Genomic DNA, 20,295 nt, shown 5'->3' on the forward strand with positions numbered 1-20,295 from the left:
ATAAATCCAATATCTTCTTTGCAACTGGATTATACCGTGTGAAATGGCAAAATTCCACTTGCAAATGGCTGCTGAAGTGAAATTGCATTATTTAGTATGTGTGAATGCACTCTCAGTAGTCGTAATCAGACTCCAAAAGTGCTTTTAGGCACAAGGAATCCCTCTGTCCTCAACACACAAATACACCTATACATCTAGCAGTTTTGACTGTGTCCCTTACCTGGATTCTCCGTGGATACTCCTGGCTCAGCGCAATGGTTGTATTGTAGACCTCCAACGTCACCACTTTGGTGTATGACACTTTTGTGTTGCCTCGGTTGTTGTTCTGCACTTGGATGCTGAAAGCTTGCAGGGTCGGGTCACTGGAGCACAGTCCGGCCAGCTGGTAAATGCAGGTGCCCATGAAATCATATCTCTTTCCGTCGAAGGTGGTGTAGTGAGGGTCTCCCGATGCTGAGCAGGTAGCAAAGCTGATGGGATTACAGCCCCGGACCCCGTTGACCACGGTGCACCTTTCGTTGGCCTTGCAGCCGGCCGGACTGCACACTGCAAAGCCCAGGCTGGGATCACACTTGCAACGAGTGCCACAGTTCTCGTCGGCCCAGAATTCCTCCCCGGGCTTGTAGTAGTATCCATTGTATGTGCAGCCACAGCTGCCAACGGGTACACACTTGTCGACACTGAGGACAAAGCCGTTATTGCACTGGCAGGTCTCCAAGCAGGGCTGTTGGCAGGAGGAGGGGGCAGTGCGGTCAGAACAGCTGGCCGGACAGGCATTTCCACAGGCTTCGTAGTGGCTGTTCTCGGGGCAGGGCAAGGCTGGAAAAGGGCAAGGGGAGAAGAGCGACAGAGGTCAGCCATTGAAGACATGTGCTAAAAGCACTGCTTGGTCAGGCCTATCGCTAATGCTGTATATAAAAGGCCGGGCTGGCTGATTCACACATCATGGAGTACACTGGTTGAGTTCAGGGCTCTGGCCTATGTCCGGGAGAACTGTCGAAAAGGAATTGCAGGTTCTCCTCATTCCCTGACATATTTGGATTGCAACTGCAGTGTGCGTGGAGAACAAGCTTCAGCCCCCCCCCCCGGGTTGCCAGCTTCCAGGCGGTAGCTGGAGATCTCCCCCTACTCCAACTCCAGGAGGACAGATATTAGTTCACCTCAAGAAAATGGCCACTTTGGAAGAAAAGAAGAAGAGGAGGAGGAGGAGGAGGAGGAGGAGGAGATTGGATTTATGCCCCGCTCTTCACTCGGAATCTCAGAGCAGCTTACAATCTCCTTTCCCTTCCCCTCCCCACCCTGTGAGGTAGGTGGGGCTGAGAGAGCTCTTTCGAGGACTGCTCTGGAGAGAACAGCTCTGAGAGAACTCATGACTGGCCCAAGGTCACACCAGCAGCTGTGTGTGGAGGAGTGGGGAAATCAAACCTGGTTCTCCCAGATTAGAGTCCGCGCTCCTAACCACTGCACCAAACTGACTCTATGGACTCTATGGCATTGAAGTCCCTCCACCACCACCCCCAGTATCCAGGCATTTCCCAACACAGAGCTGGCAACCCTATCCCCCCACAACATTTTCATGATCCAAAATGGTCCTAAGGGTCCTGGATTTCACCAATGGGCCAGACAGCATCCCGGGACCATTGCAGGTCAAGAAAACAGCATGGAAGGAGGTGTACTCCATATAGCCATGCCAGTTCTGGGTTTGGAAATTCCTGAAGCTTTGGGAGCAGAGACTGCGGAGGGCGGGGTTTAAGGAGAGGAGGGACCTCAGCAGAGTAGAATGCCATAGATTCTACCCTCCAGGGAAACTGATCTCTGTAGTCTGGAGACTGTCATGCCCGCAGTGCAGCCCGACCCCGTGGACCCTGACCCCGGGGATTCTACACCCTCAACATCCGAGGGTGAGCTCTCTGCAGCCCAGGTCTAAGTCCTGCGGAGGATGAGCACCAGCTACTAGGAGAGTTTACACCTGGAGCCACACCTGCAGAGCCAAGCACAAGCACCACGCCTCCTGATTCCCCCCCACCTGTGACTCATTTGTGAGAACAAAGGTGATGGGACACGGCAACCCGGCGTAAGGAGGCATGCATGCGAGGTCGGCGGCCTCTAAGCCCAGAGTACTGACCGGAGCCAGGACCCTGTTAGCGGCTGGTAATTGGCTAACAAGCGGAACGGGCTATTAAGGCGGCTCTCTCAGATCCCCAACTCGTGCTGGCAACTAATTGCATAGACGAATCGCTGCACCCCGGATCCTGCGTTCCTGTCTCCTGGTTTTCATCTTGACTCCCCGGCTCCTGACTTTGGCTTGCGTGACATCGTTTCTCTGGCTCCCTGACTTCGGACTGTGTAACCTGACTCCTGACGAACGGCTTTCGGCTTCTAAACTCTGCCTGCAATCTCCGGTAACCTTAGACTGTGTTTTGACTTGGTATTTTGGACTCTGCTCACGTTTCTCTGCCTTATCTGGTGCCCTGACCTCAGACTGAGTTTTGGACTTTCCGTGCCCTGCCTGGCCCATCAGCGCAATCGTGCCAGAGATCAGTTGTAAGTCTGGGAGATCTTCGTGCCCTCCTGGGCACCCCTATGTTCTCAAAGATCTTTCCAAATAATAAGTTTGTGGAGTGAAAATTCTTCGGAGATCTATACAAATATGGGTATTTGGGGTTTATGAATCACTGTTGTGTCACTGAGATGCACAACCACCAGCAGCTGCAGTCTTGCAAGTCCAGCTGTAGTGTATCACCAAGGAAAACATATAGGCCATTGTGTGTTTGGGGAAGAACATAAGACCATAGGAGAAGCCATGTTTGATTAGGCCAACAGCTGATCTGGTACAACACTCTGTGTCACACAGTGGCCAACCCAGGTGCCATCAGGGGGTCCACCAGTGGGGCCAGAACTCCAGAAGCCCTCCCACTGTTGCCCCCCAAGCACTAAGTATGTAGAGCATAGGAACATAAGAGAAGCCATGTTGGATCAGGCCAATGGCCCATCCAGTCTAACATTCTGTGTCATACAGTAGCTAAACCCAGCTGCCATCAGGAGGTCTACCAGCTCTTACCACAGCCAGAAGGTGTCCTCCAATCATACACAGTAGCGTTTGCCTCCCTACAGGTCGTGGCATAGGCCTCCAGCGCCTGGCAGAGGATGTTCTTGGCTCCCCCATTTAGGCACACATCATAAATGCAACTATCAAAGAAATCATCCGGGTTCACTTTGGCGTGGCAGTCTCTAAAGGGTCCTCCAGTGGTTTGGCTGATTACCCCACAGAACTGCGGGCCTCCATACAGCTGTCTTTTGCTATCGTCGCATGTCGGACAATTCCCTCGGCAGAAATCCCAGCAGAAGGGATCCCTGTCGTGGACTTTCCAGCTGCTCGCCCAGCTTACGATGGAGGAGGCCACGGTGCCGTTGAGATAGGTCATGTCATCGGCTGGATTTTGATTGAAGTTTCCACAGAGCCCGCACATTGACCCATAATAGCTGCTGGGGAGAGTCAGGATCAGATGCCAATTCCAGTCATAGGTCACTTGGAGGCCAAAATTGGTTTGCAAGACAGCTTTGAGGCCAGTCGAGTGAATCTTGATCTTGCCATTTTCAAGAGTCACCGGTAGGCTGGTAATTTCATCATTTAACTAGAGCAAGAATGGGGAAGAAAAGAATCCAAAATGAATTTATTCCTTTGTTTTTCCAAGCATTACTGTCTTCAGAAGACTGCACACTACCCAGAGCCTGGTGTTTGAGCAAGGGGAACAGGCAAGCCAATGGTGGCATCAGAAGAGGTGTGAAAGTTCAAACTCTCATCTGGAAGATCGGCTGTATGTGGGGACTGGCAGTGAATGGGGTCATGTATTTTGCCACTACTCAGGGTCGAGTTGCCAACCTACAGCTATGACATGGGGGTTTGGGAATTACAATTCATCTGCAGATCACTTCCCTTGGAGAACATGGCAGGTTCAGAGAGTGGACTCAATGTCATTACACCCTTGCTGAGCTTCCTCCCCTCCCCAAATTTCACCCTCCCTAAGCACAGCCCACAAATCTCCAGAAATTTCCCAAGCCAGAGTTAGCAATCCTAACTAAGAGGCAGTGTCTATTATTTGTTCATGTTTTCCAGGACTGAGACTTGACACTTGCATATGAACATACATGAAGCTGTGGTCAGACCAGGGGTTTGATCCATCCAGTGTCTTTGCTCAAGCTTGCCCAACCCCTCTCTTCTGTACACTCACCAGTCCACATGGCTTTTGTCCGTGCAAGTCCCATGATCCCTAGCATCGTTTTTATGATGATCAAGGGGGAACCCATCTTTTCCACCAGTGGAAGAGTTGGTTGGACCCAACCCCATTGTTCTATAATGGTCAATATTGTCCCCAGGGTCTCAGGCGGAGGTCTTTTGCATTGCCTGCTGCCTAATCCCTTTAGCTGAAGATGCTGGGAATCGAACCTGTGACCTTCTGGGTGCAAAGCAGATGCTCTACCACTGATCCTCAGTCTTTTGTATCAACTCAATTCTGACTTGTGTTGATGAATATATTTCTTTAATTTGTTCCCCGCCTTTCCAGGAACATGCACAAGGCAGCTAACCAAAATCAAAGTGACATCAATACAAAATAAGTAACCTTAGGGAGTCGCTCTTCCCATCCAAGAAAATAAATAATAAATTAAAAACAGCAGCAATCAAATAGTATTGTCCAGTGGCTGCAGTGAACATATATAATGGAACATTGCTCTTCTGCTGTGAATTACATTCTACATCCCTCTTCGATTTGACATTTTGTGCTTTAAGTAGCAGGGAGTCATAGCTGTTGGAGCTGGATGAGGCTCCTGGCTTGTTAAAGATCCTTAGCATCCCCCTCTGAAAGAATGATTGTTCCCTGGAGAGAAATCGGTAAACAATTCCTTCAATTTAAAGAGAATTTTAGGATTCACAGGTCCATTCTGCATCTAGCATTCACTCCGCTATTTTACGTTGGAACAGAAACCCCCCTCCACACTGCATGCCACTTCCACTTTCTTTGATTGTCAGGTTTTATGGTAGCCGCCACACTGCATGCCGGTTTCACTTCCTTTGATCTCTCGGGTTTATGGTACCATCTGCATAGATTTATGGCTTTTTTACGGCCATTCAGGGGTGATTCTGCAGTCAGTATGGCATTGGCCTGGGGTACTTGAATGTGGTTTTGAGCCCCATCTTCTTCTGTTCTAGTGTGGGTTTAGTAAAACAACGGAGCGAATGCTAGATGCAGAATGGGCCACGGTGATCTTTCTGCCGCATTTCTGATCCAAATAAACTCTTGGAAAAGGCTCCGAACCTGAGTGCAAACCATTCATATACAAGCCATCAGTCATCCTTGTTCACACGCAGGCAAAGAATTTGCTGATATTCGGTAACTCCGAGTGATCTGGAACAGTACGGCAGTGTTGTGCAGTGGTTAGTGTTGGATTCTCCAGTCTGCCATGACCCTGGGCCAGTTATTCTACTTTCCCTCTCTCTCTGTCAGCCTAACCTACTTCATGGGGTTGTTGCTTAGATAAGATGGAGCAAGGAAGAGAATATACACTGTCCCAGACTCCATGGAGGTAGGGCAGGGTAAAAACGTTTGAATCTTTAAAGAGTCTGCTTCATGCATCTGATGAAGGAGGCTCTTAGAAAACGACATGCTGGAATAAATTAGTGCCGTGGGACTCCTTGTCTACTTAGCTATGAGAGACTGAATGGCTACTCTTCTACAATCTGTCCCTAAGGGTGGGGTAGAATATTTAATACTGAAGCAGGCCAACATTTGAAAATTGCATTTGGAGGGGGAATAAAGGATATGCTGTTCTTCAAGTGGAAAGAATTAGCTGTTCATTATGTAAAATGATTCAGGGAAAACTTGCCAATCTAGTGTTTGAGTGGTTTCCCCCCCGTATTTAATAAGCTTGGTTTGGTACAGAGCTTTTGTCCTGGACTATCTTCATAGTGGGTCAGCGGGGTTGTTTATTATCAACGCAGTTTGCACTGAATCACCGTTATCCTCTTGCACATTCTTGCCTGGGAGAGTTACAGCTCATCTCTTACTCCCAGATGGCTATTGTAGCCTAACTTATTGATGTGATTTAGCGAGGATCCTGAGTCATCATTCCTTGTTTATGTCCAGGTGGGGAATTAGCAGACATTCAGATGCGGACTTAAATCTGAGTGATCTGTGAGTAAAAGGGCCACAGTTTCCACAGATTCCACGCTTGCATATAAACAAGAGCTGCTGAACGCTGATCCAGGACAGTCTTCAAGCTCCTATGTAAACTCACATCAGCCCTAATATAGAGCCAGCATGTTGTAGGGCCTAGAGTGTCGGACTAAGATCTGGGAGACCCAAGTTCAAATCCTCACTTGGTGGTGGAAGCTCACTGGGTGACTTTGAACCCATCACTCGCTCTTAGCCTAACCTAAATTACAAGGAGGTTGTTAAGAACAACAACAAGAACAACCATCATCATTTGGCACTGAGCAGAGTATAGCCGGAGATCCTAATATTGTCTGGCAGCCTGAAGTCCTAGCTCTTTTAGCGTTATGCACCACTAGGTGGCGAGCTAGACTTATTTTTGGGGGGGGCTGAGAGAGCTCTGAAAGAGCTGTGACTGACCCAAGGTCACCCAGCTGGCTTCATGTGGAGGAGTGTGGGATCTAACCCGGTTCTTCAGATTAGAGTCCGTCACTCTTAAGCACTACATCACACTGGCTCTCTAAGGAGAGTTATTGTGGGGATAAAATAAAAGGGGAGATAATGATGCTCGATCACCGCAGACTGTGACTGCAGCCATGAAATTAAAAGACGCCTGCTCCTTGGGAGGAAAGCGATGGCGAACCTAAACAGCATGATAAAAAGTAGAGACATCACCCTGCCAACAAAAATACGCATGGTCCAAGCAATGGTATTCCCAGTAGTCATGTATGGCTGCGAGAGTTGGACTATAAGGAAGGCCGAGCGCCGAAGAATAGATTCTTTTGAACTATGGTGCTGGAGAAGACTCTTGAGAGTCCCTTGGACTGCAAGAAGATCAAATCAGTCAATCCTAAAAGAAATCAACCCTGACTGTTCCCTGGAAGGCCAGATAATGAAACTGAAGCTCAAATACTTTGGCCACCAAATGAGAAGGGAGCACTCACTGGAGAAGACAATGATGCTTTAATAGCTCCAAGTCTCCATTGGGGAGAGAAGTGGGGTATAAACATCTAAATAATAATTACTGTACAATTTAATACCCTACGTGTTAGCCCAGGGCCATAGCCAGGATTTTTTTACTTTGGGGGGACATTTAAATAAGTTGGGGGGCACTGCTGCACACACACCCAGGCTGTGTCAGGAGCGACAAGAGAGTTAAAGTTTTTTTAAAAAGCAATGAGAGGGAGAGAAAGGGAGGGGGGGGAAGAGGCGTGGGCACCGGCAGGCAGGGCAGGGCAATGGCTTGGTTCGGTGCAATTGTGGCACGCGTGAAAAATAAAATAAATTGGCTGGATGGGAAGTTGGGAGGCCTGTGGGCAGTAAGTCAGGAGGGCCTGGCCCCGAGATGACCCACTGTAGCTATGGGCCTGTGTTAGCCTAATGTTGAGGATCACAAATGAACATTATGGGTTGCATCCAGACTAAATTGGCAATTTACACTGAGTTCTATGGACCTCCCTTATTCTTCAGGGCCTCCCATCTCCCAGGAAGCAGCGTTTCATGGAGATCTATGGACCTCAGTGGGAGGTGGGAGAAAGGAAAGTTTAATTCTGCCACTGGGAAGTGTCTTCTGGAATCCAACCCTACATTTAGCAGGGCCCATATCCCCCTACTTTTGGCTATCCAGCCTACCCGGATTCTCCCAGACTCCTGCTTGTATATGGAGATCTTGTAGCCGTAGACGTAGATGTTGACCAGCCGCACATAGGACACCGCCTGGTTTCCCCTGTTGTCGTTCTTCTCCTCTACAGAGAAGGGTACCAGGGTAGAGTCATTTCCGCAGTACTTGGCAATGATGTAAGTGCAGGTGCCCTGGAAGTCAAAGTCCCTCCCATCGAAGGTGTGGTAGTGTGGGTCTCCCCAGCCCCAGCAGCTTGCTGAGAAGTCAGGGACGCACGTGGCTTGGTGGTTCTCCACTTTGCACGTTTCCTTGGGTCGACATTTCAAGGCCTTACAAGGATCTGAAATGAAAGGAAAAACTTGAGTGAGTGGCTGTTTCCATAAAAAGGCAGACCAGTTTTAGCTATAGTGATTGGGGGGGGGGAGACAAAAATAACCCCACCTCTCAGTGGACCTGACCACTCTGGTCACCCTAGAGGCCCTGCTTCAGGTGACGTCTAAATCTAGACAGGTGGCAACCTGAAAAAAAGGATTGCCATTCCCCGAGTCAGGCCAGGGGATCCCTCAATTTTGGGGACCCCAATCTGCTGCCAGCTAGGGAAGCCCCACCCCCAAACAGCAGCATCCTGCAGGGATGCCACCGACACAATGGTGTCACCGGTAGTGATGTTATCATGCTGGGGCTGTTGCATGCCAACTCTCTAGGATTCAGGGGGAAACTCTATGGTTACCACACACAGCTACCCACCACAGGTAAGATGAGGCCTGGCAATGGCAACACTATGAAAAAAGGCCTTCTTGGTCGTGACAGAGGAACTTTGGAACTCCTTCCCTGAGGAGATTCATCTTTCTCCCTCTATCATTGACTTCTGCCCACCCACACATGAAGACGTTTTTTCCCATTTGGTATTTTCTCACTAAATCTTATTAGCCCTCCTTCCTGTTTATGTATTTATGTGTTTTATTTAATTGTTTTACATATTACATATTTATTATTTATATTTACATTTATACCCCGCCCACCCTGTAAACAGGCTTTGGGCGGCTTACAGAAGACGGCCGACAGGCCGATACAAATAAAACAATAAAATATTAAAATCCCTTAAAAACAATCTTAACAATAAAATGCTCGCTACATCAGAGTAACCTTAAGACAAATGGCTATTGTCTGCATTCCTTCTGTCTTCAGGTCTTAAAATCAGTCCCACGGTCCAGATGTTCGCTGGTGAGGCTCAGAGTGGGCCAGTCCGATATTCCGGATTGATGGTAACTATGGTGGCGACTCCTATTTGAAAGCCTGGCAGAAGAGCTCCGTCTTGCAGGCCCTGCGGAACTGTGAGAGGTCCTGCAGGGCCCTGATGTCATCTGGGAGCTCGTTCCACCAGTAAGGAGCTGCCACCGAAAACGCCCTGGCCCTGGTAATGGCAAGTCTCGCCTCCTTGGGGCCCAGGATAGATAGACGCTGTTGGGCCCCAGACCGTAGTGCTCTCTGGGGCAAAAATGGGGAACGGCGGTCCCTCAGGTAAGCCAGACCCTGGCCATATAGGGCTTTAAAGGTAAGCACCAACACCTTGAAGCGAATCTGGTAAGCCGTTGGCAGCCAGTGCAGCAGCCTAAGCACTGGTTGGATGTGCTCCCGACGCGGGAGGCCCATCAACAGCCTGGCCGTGGCATTCTGCACCAGCTGCAGCTTCTGAATTTGGGAAAAGGGCAGACCCATGTAGAGAGCGTTACAGTAATCCAATCTCGAGGTGACCGTCGCATGGATCACTGTAGCCAGGTCGCAGCAGTCGAGGAAGGGAACCAACTGCCGAACCAGCCGAAAATGTTAAAAGGCCGATTTTGCAGTGGCCCCTACCTGGGCTTCCATTGTCAGAAGGGGATCCAGGCGCACTCCCAAGCTCCTAACCTCCGACGCTGGCACTAATACCGCCCCATCGAAGGTTGGGAGTGGGAGCCCCAATCCCTTACCACCACAACTCAGGCATAGGACCTCCGTCTTCGCCGAATTCAGCTTCAACCGGCTCAGCCTAAGCCAACCAGCCACGGCCTGCAACGCCCGGTCCAGATCTTCCGGTCTGGAGTCCGACTGGCTGCCCAACATCAGATAGAGCTGGGTGTCATCAGCGTACTGATGACAACCCTACCCAAACCTCCTAGCCACCTGGGCAAGGGGGCGCATATAGATGTTAAACAACATCGGGGAAAGCACAGTGCCCTGAGGCACCCCACACTCAAGTGGGCGTCTCCCGGACCGCTGTTCCCCTAGCGCCACCCTTTGTCCCCGACCCTGGAGAAAAGAGGCAAGCCCCTGTATCCCCACGTCGGCGAGCATCCTGTCTCACACAGTGGACAACCAGTTCCTCTGGAGGGCCAGCAACAGGGCATAGAGGCTGAGGCTTCTGTATGTGGAGGTTCCCCTCAGTCACCATGGCTAGTAGTCCTGGTCTTCCATGATCCTCCATGTATCTGTCTAATCCCCTTTTACAGCTGTTTATTCCTGTGGCCATCACTACATCCTCTGGCAGCGAATTCCACATTTTAATAACTCTCTGTGTAAAGTAGCATTTCTTTTTGTCCGTCCTGAACCTACTGCCCATCAGCTTCATTGGATGCCCTCGAGTTCTAGTATTTTGGGAGAGGGAGAAAAATTTCTCTTTGTCAACTCTCTCCACCTCGTGTATAATTTTATAAACCTCTATCGTGTCCCCTCTTAGTCATCTCTTTTCTTAACTGTAAAGTCCCAGGCTCTTCAGCCTTTCCTCATAGGGAAGGTGCTCCAACCCCCTCATCATGTCAGTTGCCCTCCTTTGTACTTTTTCCAGCTCTGCAATGTCCAGCGGGCTCAGTTCTGCACATCTGGCCTGGACTTTCACCGGCATACATGTAGCTGCTGTGCTTCACTGAATGTCTTCTTACCTTTATTAATACAACCCATGACTCCATCCCGAATCTCACATTTCTCATCGGTTTTGCAGCTGTGGGCCTCACAGACCACCCCCTGGCCTGGAAGGCAGGTACAGCTTTGGCGGCACTCGTTCAGCAGAACTTTCTCATTGGGCTGGCGGGAGACATGAAAGGGGAGCAATTGGCTGGTTTTTACTACATCAAGAAGGCCTGCGTAGGTTAAGACTGGAAACACGCCCGGTATTTCTGAATGTTCTCATCCCTCACAAGTGTAAGCAAAAGAAACATTGGAAGTAATTCTAAATCCTAATTTGTCTGTAAACCATATTGGTTAATTCTAGCACATATGTTATCTGTCTTGTCTGTCTATCTATCTATCATCTATCAATCTATCCATCATCTGTCCATCATCATCATCATCCATCCATCATCTATCTATCTGTCTGTCTGTCTATCTGTCTGTCTGTCTATCTATCTATCTATCTATCTATCTATCTATCTATCTATCTATCTATCTCCATCTATCTATCTATCTATCTATCATCTATCTATCTATCTATCTATCTATCTATCTATCATCTATCTATCTATCTATCTATCTATCTATCTATCTATCCATCCATCCATCCATCCATCCATCCATCCATCCATCCATCCATCCATCCATCCATCTATCATATCATCTATCTCAAACATATACTCCCTTCCTCATTATTACAGTGTAACAAGCCATGCACATATTCTTGTGGCATCGCATTTCAAGGAGACACCCATGAGCCATTTTCAGATTGCATATCAATATTGTCCTATTACCACAAGCAGAATGTTTTCTGATGGCCGGTCATCAAGTGTGAAATTTACAGGGATAAACGAGCCCCTCATATAACAGCTCATAATCTGACCATTGCACCATTTCTGTACCTCCTTGTGACAAGGGAATTCGTTGATTAAAACGGTGTTTCTTACACATCCAAGAAACAGCACAAGACAGGCAATTTCCCCCCTCTTATTTAATGAATCCTGAGAAATTCTGCAGGTAACCACAAGAACTTGTGATATTTGGTTAGAAAAAGCATGGAACTAAGAGAACATGGAAAGACTTGCAAGAGGTGTCAAACCCATTTGCTACGAGGGCCAGATCTGACATAAATGTCACTTTGTTGGGCTGGGCCATATGTGTACCTTAGATATTTTACCACTGACCATGACCCACACACCTCCTCAGCACCTAACTAACCACCCTTCACTTGTTATGCACAAGAAGTTTTGCACAGAACAGAGACCTACTGCCCGAAAATCAAGGTTGCTCGCAGGCCAGATAAGAGTTCTGGATGGGCTGCTTCCGGCCCCTGGGCTGTATCTTTGACAAATATGTAATCTGACATGTAACAAGTTGTTACAGCAACAAAACATGACCCACACACCTCCTCAGCACCTAAATAACCACCCTTCACTTGCTATGCACAAGACGTTTTGCACAGAACAGAGACCTATTGCCCAAAAATCAAGGTTGCTAGCAGGCCAGATAAGTGTTCTGGATGGGCCGCTTCCGGCCCCTGGGCTGTATCTTTGACAAATACGTAATCTGACATGTAACAAGTTGTTACAGCAATAAAAGTAGAGAGTGGGAAAACAATATCTGGAAGAGCAGTTACCCTATAATAGCGGCCATTCCTGAAGCACCCACAATGTTCCACCGTAACGCAATTGAGGCCATCAAAGAAGAAGCCACTGTCACATTGGCAGCCCTCAGCACAGGTTTCAGGACATGTTCTGGGGTCTGTGATCTTGGCGCAAGTGGTGGCACAGAGGTCAGCACAGATCTTGTAGTGGCTGTTGACTGGGCAGCTCAGAGCTAAATGCAAAGAACACATGGATTAGAAGCAAAGATCCCTGGTGCTACTTCAAAGGGAAGGGAAGAGGAGAGAACTGAACTAAGATTTTGGCGAGAAAAGGAAAAGATAGCTACTAGTACGGCACCAAATCACAGATTCCATCACCATATGTTATGATGACAATTAGGAGCATTGTTTTATAAAGAAATGTTAAGAGCTAAGTATGGGTGGAGCTACAATGAATTTCTGGTAAATTCTTCTTTGCCTGCAAAGACGTGGGCTTATGTTCAAACTGGAATTCTCTAGGGTCTCAAATATGTTTTGGTGGTGGACACCATAGCACCTGCCAGTATGGTTCCTGGTGCCCACTGTCTTCTTCCCTAGAGCAAAGAGATAAGTCTGGCTTTATTCCACTACAAAAGTGCTTCAGAAGAGTCCAGAAGTTATCATACTGTGTCAAAAGGGAGTACCTATTTGGATGCAGCTGTCTTTATCAGAAGAGGATACTTACTGGAACCTCCCAATATTTTGGACTGGACCCAGCCCTCATGGCAGCCATTTTGTGACTGGTCCCACCTCATATGGCAGCCATTTTGTGGTGGTGCCCACTACCTGTTTTCAAAATCCAAAAAAAGTGTCCACAAGTTCAACCAGGTTGGGGACACCTATTGTAGGGTACTCAGGGCTGAAACCATTTAGGACTTGGTAGGTAAGAACCCCATTCCTTTAATTGTCCCCAGAAGTGATAGGGAGTTAGATCAAATGCTACTCCTATTTCACATATCAAATTATATATCCCAGAGGTCAATTGTTAATACTCACGGCAGAAGGACTGATTCCTCCAGGGCTGAACAGAGACCCCAGCCTCTTGGCAGGCAGATACATAACTCTCAATACTCTTGCATAAGATAGGCCTGTCTCCATTGCCCAGGCAAAGATCATAGATGCAGTTACTGAAATAGCCACTAGGGTTTACTTTGTCGTGACAAGCTCTGAAGGGACCATCTGCAGCAGTGAGGAGGCCACAGTAATTGCGCTGTTTGAAAACATCCTTCTTCCTCTCCTCACAAACCGGGCAGTTATTTCCAGAGCATCCATCTGAGCAGGATCCGCTTGCCCCAGGGATGGGCACTTTCCAGGCTGCACCGAATACAGTCACATCGGAGACCACCCTGCCATCAGGGAGCAGGAAATCGTCCTCTTTACGTCCATTGTAGTTCCCACACAAGCCACTCACTTGGCCCTGGTAACTCCCTGGGACAGTGACTCGGACATCGTAAACCAGGTCATAGCTCATGACCAGAGCAAAGTCAGTTTGGATTACAACTTTAGTGCCATGCTGATAGGCTCTGAGTCGTCCACCAGAAAGGGTCACTGGGAGAGGCTGGAACATACCATTCACCTGCAGGAAGAAAGTCATTTCTCGGTTGGGTAAGATTATGTTAGGGGTTGGATCCAACCGGTTTTTCAATTGATGAAGAAGGAAGGAAGGTTTTCTCCTTGACCAACAGAAAGGGTACCATGAGATCTGAATGGATTCAAGCCATGTGGGATGGAGTCTGTGGTAAGGTGGCATTGAGTGAGAACAGTGGCTGGATCCAACCCAGTATTTTGTTACTTCCTTCAGTCATACTGGCCCAATGTTAGAAGATTCCTAACAGATACACGGACCCAATTGCTCCAGCAGAAACATTTTAGACATTTCGAAGGCCTTGGAAATAATGGACATTTGTGAAATAATGGGACTTTTTGTTGTACAGATCTATATATTAAATCTAAATGTGCCATGTACAACTTAGCTCGAACAATTGTATTGTTAGTGTTATTTATGAAGATAAAAATATTATTTAGTAATGGAACCAAACAATAACACCTAGTATGAGTAATGGAAATGTACTGTCATGCAATCCAAAGTTCTGCAAAGTTCCAGCTGGCAAAGAGGAAAAATAAAAGCCGAAAATAGAAGTCCTTATCCTCATGGAAAGCCAAACGGATTGTTCTAGGTTATTTACTTTAAAATAATATTTAGACCTCAATATTGTGTAGAAACGGAATGTATGCATGGTTCTAGAAAAAAGGCTTTGAAACCATGGGGTGTGCCCAACTGTTCTCTAAGAAGTCTTGCTCCAGCCTACAGAGCCTTCCTCCAACTTAAGTGGCCCTTCCTTCAACAGAAGAGCCACTTAAGTTGGAAGAACAGCTAGATTCAAATCCAGTAGAACCTCAGAGACCAACAAATTTGGGGGGATATAAGCTTTTGAGAACCAAAGCTCCCTTCATCAGCTACCAAACTGAGGTAGAGGAAGTCTCCTTTGGCTAGAGTAAGGCTTCAGACTTTGCTCAGTGGAGTAGCGGCGCAGGGATAGGATCCATGCCAGTATTACTAGAATGTATGTTTCCATACTGAGCCTCCATACTTCCAGTACCAGTGCTCTTTCTCCTAGTCAAAGCTAAACATATAGAGTTGCTTTTTGTTCCAGCATGAAGTATATATACTAGGGTTGCCAGGTCCCACATGGTAACTGGTGGGGAATTGGGGGGGGACTCACCAGGAGAAAGATGGTCCAGGCCACGTTGCCAGCATAACACAGGAAGTGACGTCATCACCCTGTGATGTCGCTGCAACACTCTGGTATTTGGGCAAAAACTCTATGGTAAAAATGACTTCAACCATAAAGATTTTGCCCAGATAACAGAGCTTCGCCTGGACATCACTGGCGTGATGATGTTACTTCCTGTGTGACATCAGCAACATGGCCTGGGACTTCCTCTTTCTTCTGGTAAGACCCGCCCCACTGGCCAGTTGATTGGTGGTTTGGGGGGCAGGACCTGGCATAGGGATTCCAGACCCACCCCCCCGGTTGAGGTGGGGGCCTGCTGTTGCAAGACCTCATTTCTCTGTCATCAGCCAGCTGGCCAGTGTATGTGTGGGGGAATCACCTCCCCAAAATAGAGAAATGCCCAGCATTTCAGTGACATGACCATGTGACCCAGATAGAGTTTTGCCCCCAAACTAGAGCTTCATCCCCCCCCCAGTGTCCCTGACGTGCCTATGTCACTTCCCGGCAATGTAGGCACGTCGCTGAAATGCCAGGCATTCCCCCCTACTCCCAGTAAGTGCACCTTCATCCCCCGCCAGCTGCTCAGAGGGAGCTGGCAACCCTAGTCTGGTGGCGGGGGACCCTCCCCTCCACCAGTGGTCCGGCAACCATCATATACATGTTCATTGAGAAAGCCAATCAACCTTTTGACACTCTTCAACTTACTACTCTTCCCCTGCTTATGGCTGCAGCTGGGGCAGCCCTGTAACAGGATACTGGAATGGTGAAGCAAGCCTATCTGCTCTACCACGTGTCTACCGCCTTCCAGTAGTCTGTTTGTGTAACCCCCAATGGCCTAGAGGCCTAGTTCATAAGATCCTTTGCCATCAAAAACAATGGGAAGAAATCTGTAAACTGGGCATCTGCGTGACTGGGCACTCATGCAAAGTATCTACTAGAACAGTGGTGGCGAACCTATGGCACGGGTGCCAGAGGCGGCACAGAGCCCTCTCTGTGGGCGTGCGTGCCATCGCCCCAGCCAGGCCCAGACCATCATTAAAGTGTCGAATTCTCTGCCAAATAATTTTAAGTAAATGAAAGCATTTGGGATTGCTTTCCTTACTTTGTTTGGATCACCTTAAGTTAATGTATGAGTTGTTTTTTCTAAAGTAAAACCTCAGTATTCAGGTTAAATTGCCGTGTTGGCACTTTGCGCGATAAATGTGGGTTTTGGGTCGCAGTTTAAGTACTCGGTCTCTAAAAGGTTCGCCATCACTGTACTAGAAGCTACCTGTGAGGTAGAGGAGGAGTATCGCCATTCTATTCCTAATTGCAGCGGCAGAAGAATGTGCAAACCGTGGGAATGGCTTTATGAATGAAGGAACGGCTGCAGAGCTAACCATTTGTGGCACAGACTCACCTTCACTTGTCCTTTCACGTTCTGCAGTAATGTGAGTGTGGTGTTATAGACCTCGACAGAGACCATTTTGGTCACCGAAACCTTCCCGTTCCCCCAGGCCGTGTTCTCCACATTTATAGTAAACGGTATCAGTGTGGAACTGGCTTGGATGGCCTTCGCCAGGGTATACGTGCAGGTGCCCTGGAAATCGAAGCGGGATCCATCGAAGGAGGTGTAGTGGGGGTCGCCAGAGGCAGAGCAGGTAGCACTGCCTATGGGGTGGCACTTCCGGACCCCGTCCAACAACTTGCATTCCTCATAAGGTCCGCAGGAGAATGTCTGACATTTCACAGTCCCGCCGGCTTGGCACACACAGCGTTCCTGGCATGTTGGGTAGAAAGTCTCTCCTGCCAGGTAGTAATGGCCTCCATGGTGGCAGCCGCACTGGGATATGGGGACACACTGATCGCCACTCTGCACAAAGTTTTCGTCACACACACAACCTTCCTGGCACTTTGCTAGACAAGGGGCTGGGGCGTAGAAGCTTCCACAGGTCTGGGGGCATCCTCTGGCACAGAGCTCGTAGTGACTATTTTGAGCGCAAGGAAGACCTGTCAATTTGAAACAAGGGAGAAATGAAAGAGCAAGAAGTTATCAACTTGGTAGATGTGGGGGGGGGGGAGATTCAGAATGACACACTCACAAGGATGGTAAGATTGGCAGAAACAGATTCAAGGCAACTCCCAGGCTGGGATATGAGCTGGAGGGCTTTTGGGGTTTTTGGGGTATTTTGTGTGTGTGTGTGCACGTGTATGTGCATATCTGCAAGTCTTGGCTGAGTTCTGGTGACCACTTGTAGGTCTTGGACATTCAAAGAGGTGGCTTGCTATTGGTTGCCTCTGCCTCCTGGCCCTGGTATTCCTTGGAGGTCTCCCATCCAAGTACTTGCCAGGGTCGGCCCTGCTTAGCTTCCGATATCTGATGAGATCAGGCTTGCCTGGGCTATCCAGGTCAGGGCTAGAAGAGCTGGAGGCTGATAAAACAGAACACAGGCTATGGCAAATAAAATGCAAGGCTGTGGTCAGGCAGGCAAAAAGGGAATATGAGGAACATATAGCAAAAAATGTAAAGACCAACAATAAAACTTTCTTCAAATACATTAGAAGCAGGAAACCAGCCAGGGAGGCAGTGGGGCCCTTGGATGACCAAGGGGTAAAAGGAGTACTGAAGGACGATAGGGAAATGGCTGAGAAGCTAAATGCATTTTTTGCCTCCGTCTTCACTGTGGAAGATGAGAGGTGCTTGCCCACTCCAGAGCCGCTGAGTTCGGGAGGGGTGTTGAAAGACCTGAGTAAGATTGAGGTGACGAGAGAGGAGGTCCTAAAACTGATAAACAACTTAAAAACTGATAAATCACCAGGCCCAGATGGCATACATCCAAGAGTTCTGAAAGAACTCAATTGTGAACTTGTGGATCTCCTGACAAAAATATGTAATCTCTCCTTAAAATCAGCCTCCATTCCTGAGGACTGGAAGGTAGCTAATGTCACTCCCATCTTTAAAAAGGGTTCCAGAGGAGATCCGGGAAATTACAGGCCAGTCAGTCTGACGTCGATACCGGGTAAATTGGTGGAAACCATTATTAAGGAAAGAATTAGTAGGCACATAGATGAACAAAACCTATTGAGGCAGACTCAACATGGGTTCTGTAAGGGAAGATCTTGTCTCACTAACCTGTTAATGTTCTTTGAGGGGGTGAACAAACATGTGGACAAGGGGGATCCAATAGATATTGTTTACCTTGACTTCCAGAAAGCTTTTGATAAAGTTCCTCATCAAAGGCTCCTAAGTAAGCTCAAAAATCATGGGATAAAAGGACAAGTCCTTTTATGGATCAAAAACTGGCTAATTAATAGAAAACAGAGAGTGAGTATAAATGGGCAGTTCTCCCAGTGGAGGGGTGTAAGCAGTGGGGTACCACAGGGATCAGTACTTGGTCCACTGCTTTTTAACTTGTTCATTAATGATTTGGAGTTGGGAGTAAGCAGTGAAGTGGCTAAATTTGCGGATGATACGAAGTTGTTCAGGGTGGTGAAAACCAGTGAGGATTGTGAGGCACTCCAAAGGGATCTGTCAAAGTTGGGCGAGTGGGCGTCAACATGGCAAATGGGGTTCAATGTGGCCAAGTGCAAGGTGATGCACATTGGAGCCAAAAATCCTAACTATAAATACACGTTGATGGGGTCTGAACTGGCAGAGACAGATCAAGAGAGAGATCTTGGAGTTGTAGTAGATAACTCACTGAAAATGTCGAGACAGTGTGTGACTGCAATAAAGAAGGCCAATGCTATGCTGGGGATTATTAGGAAGGGTATTGTAAACAGATCAGCCAATATCATAATGCCGCTATATAAATCAATGGTGCGACCTCATCTGGAATACTGTGTGCAATTCTGGTCACCACACCTTAAAAAGGATATTATAGCTTTGGAAAAAGTGCAGAAAAGAGCAACTCGAATGATAAAAGGGTTGGAACACTTTCCCTATGAGGAACGGTTAAGGCGCTTAGGGCTCTTTAGCTTGGAGAAACGACGACTGAGGGGTGACATGATTGAGGTTTATAAGATTATGCATGGGAAAGAGCAGGTAGAGAAAGAGGTACTTTTCTCCCTTTCTCACAATACAAGAACCCGTGGGCACTCCATGAAATTGCTGAGCGGTCGGGTTAGAACGGATAAAAGGAAGTACTTCTTCACCCAAAGAGTGATTAACACTTGGAATTCACTGCCACAGGAAGTGGTGGCAGCTACAAGCATGGACGGCTTCAAAAGGGAATTAGATAAGCATATGGAGCAGAGGTCCATCAGTGGCTATTAGCCACAAGGTATAGATAGGGACTCTGGGGCAAGTGATGCTCTGTCATCTTGGTGCTTGGGGGGGGTCAACAGTGGGAGGGCTTCTAATGTCCTGGCCCCACTGGTGGACCTCCTGATGGCACTGGTATTTCTGGCCACTGTGGGATACAGAGTGTTGGACTGGATGGGCCTTTGGCCTGATCCAACATTGGCATCTCTTATGTTCTTATGTTCTTATGTTCTTATGTTCTTATGGAGTTTGATTATTTCTCTCTGGGTCCATAGTCCACCAAATGCATGCTTGGGGGGGTGGAAAGTGCTGTCACGTTGCAGCCAATTTATGGCAACCCCATAGGATTTTCAAGGCAGGAGCCCTACGGAGGTGGTTTGCCATTGCCTGCCTCTGCATAGCACCCCTGGAGTTCCGGCTGGCTCCCAAGTTGGCCACACCCAGCAGGAACTCATTAGCATAACAGGCCACACCCAACAGCAGAAACTCATTAGGATTGGCTACATTAGGGGTGTGTGGCCTAGCACGTAAAAGAGTTCCTGCTACAAAAAAAAAGCCCTGGGTTTTGACAACAAATAAGATAAAGAGAATAAGAAGCAAAAGGTGGGTGTGGCTGGATGACCACACTTCTGGTAACATGTGGGTGTGGCCTAATGTGCTAATGAGCTGTGCTGTCAGGGGTGTGGCCTAATATGCTAACGTGTTTCTGCTGTTGGGTGTGGCCTATTATGCTAATGAGTTCCTGCTGGGCTTTTTCCAACAAAAAGAGCCCTGGGCCTGCATATGCCCAATCTTCCTCTTCTATGAAGTCCCCAGTTTCACATGGTATTCTGCAGCTGAAAGTCTGGCTTGGGGAAGAACATGGCTTCTTGCCAGGCTGCTCCAAGCCAGACTGTCGTTTGGAAGAACGACTTCAGGTC

At 48.0% G+C, this 20,295-nt stretch overlaps 1 protein-coding gene across 1 annotated transcript in view; it reads right to left on the reverse strand.

Annotated features, from left to right (window-relative positions):
• LOC107109584 (IgGFc-binding protein-like) overlaps nucleotides 1-20,295 on the reverse strand; it is a 47,090-nt gene that overhangs the window by 13,843 nt on the left and 12,952 nt on the right. The window contains exons 6-12 of the mRNA XM_015410249.1: nucleotides 16,532-17,121; nucleotides 13,394-13,973; nucleotides 12,392-12,591; nucleotides 10,749-10,890; nucleotides 7,842-8,170; nucleotides 3,113-3,635; nucleotides 221-819 (exon numbers count right to left, since the gene is read on the reverse strand). Coding sequence (XP_015265735.1) covers nucleotides 221-819; nucleotides 3,113-3,635; nucleotides 7,842-8,170; nucleotides 10,749-10,890; nucleotides 12,392-12,591; nucleotides 13,394-13,973; nucleotides 16,532-17,121 — 2,963 coding nt within the window. The remainder of the gene's footprint in view (nucleotides 1-220; nucleotides 820-3,112; nucleotides 3,636-7,841; nucleotides 8,171-10,748; nucleotides 10,891-12,391; nucleotides 12,592-13,393; nucleotides 13,974-16,531; nucleotides 17,122-20,295) is intronic.

Source organism: Gekko japonicus, unplaced genomic scaffold (assembly GCF_001447785.1).
Source record: "Gekko japonicus isolate JY-2015 unplaced genomic scaffold, Gekko_japonicus_V1.1 scaffold1267, whole genome shotgun sequence".
In the NCBI taxonomy this organism is placed as follows: domain Eukaryota; kingdom Metazoa; phylum Chordata; class Lepidosauria; order Squamata; family Gekkonidae; genus Gekko; species Gekko japonicus.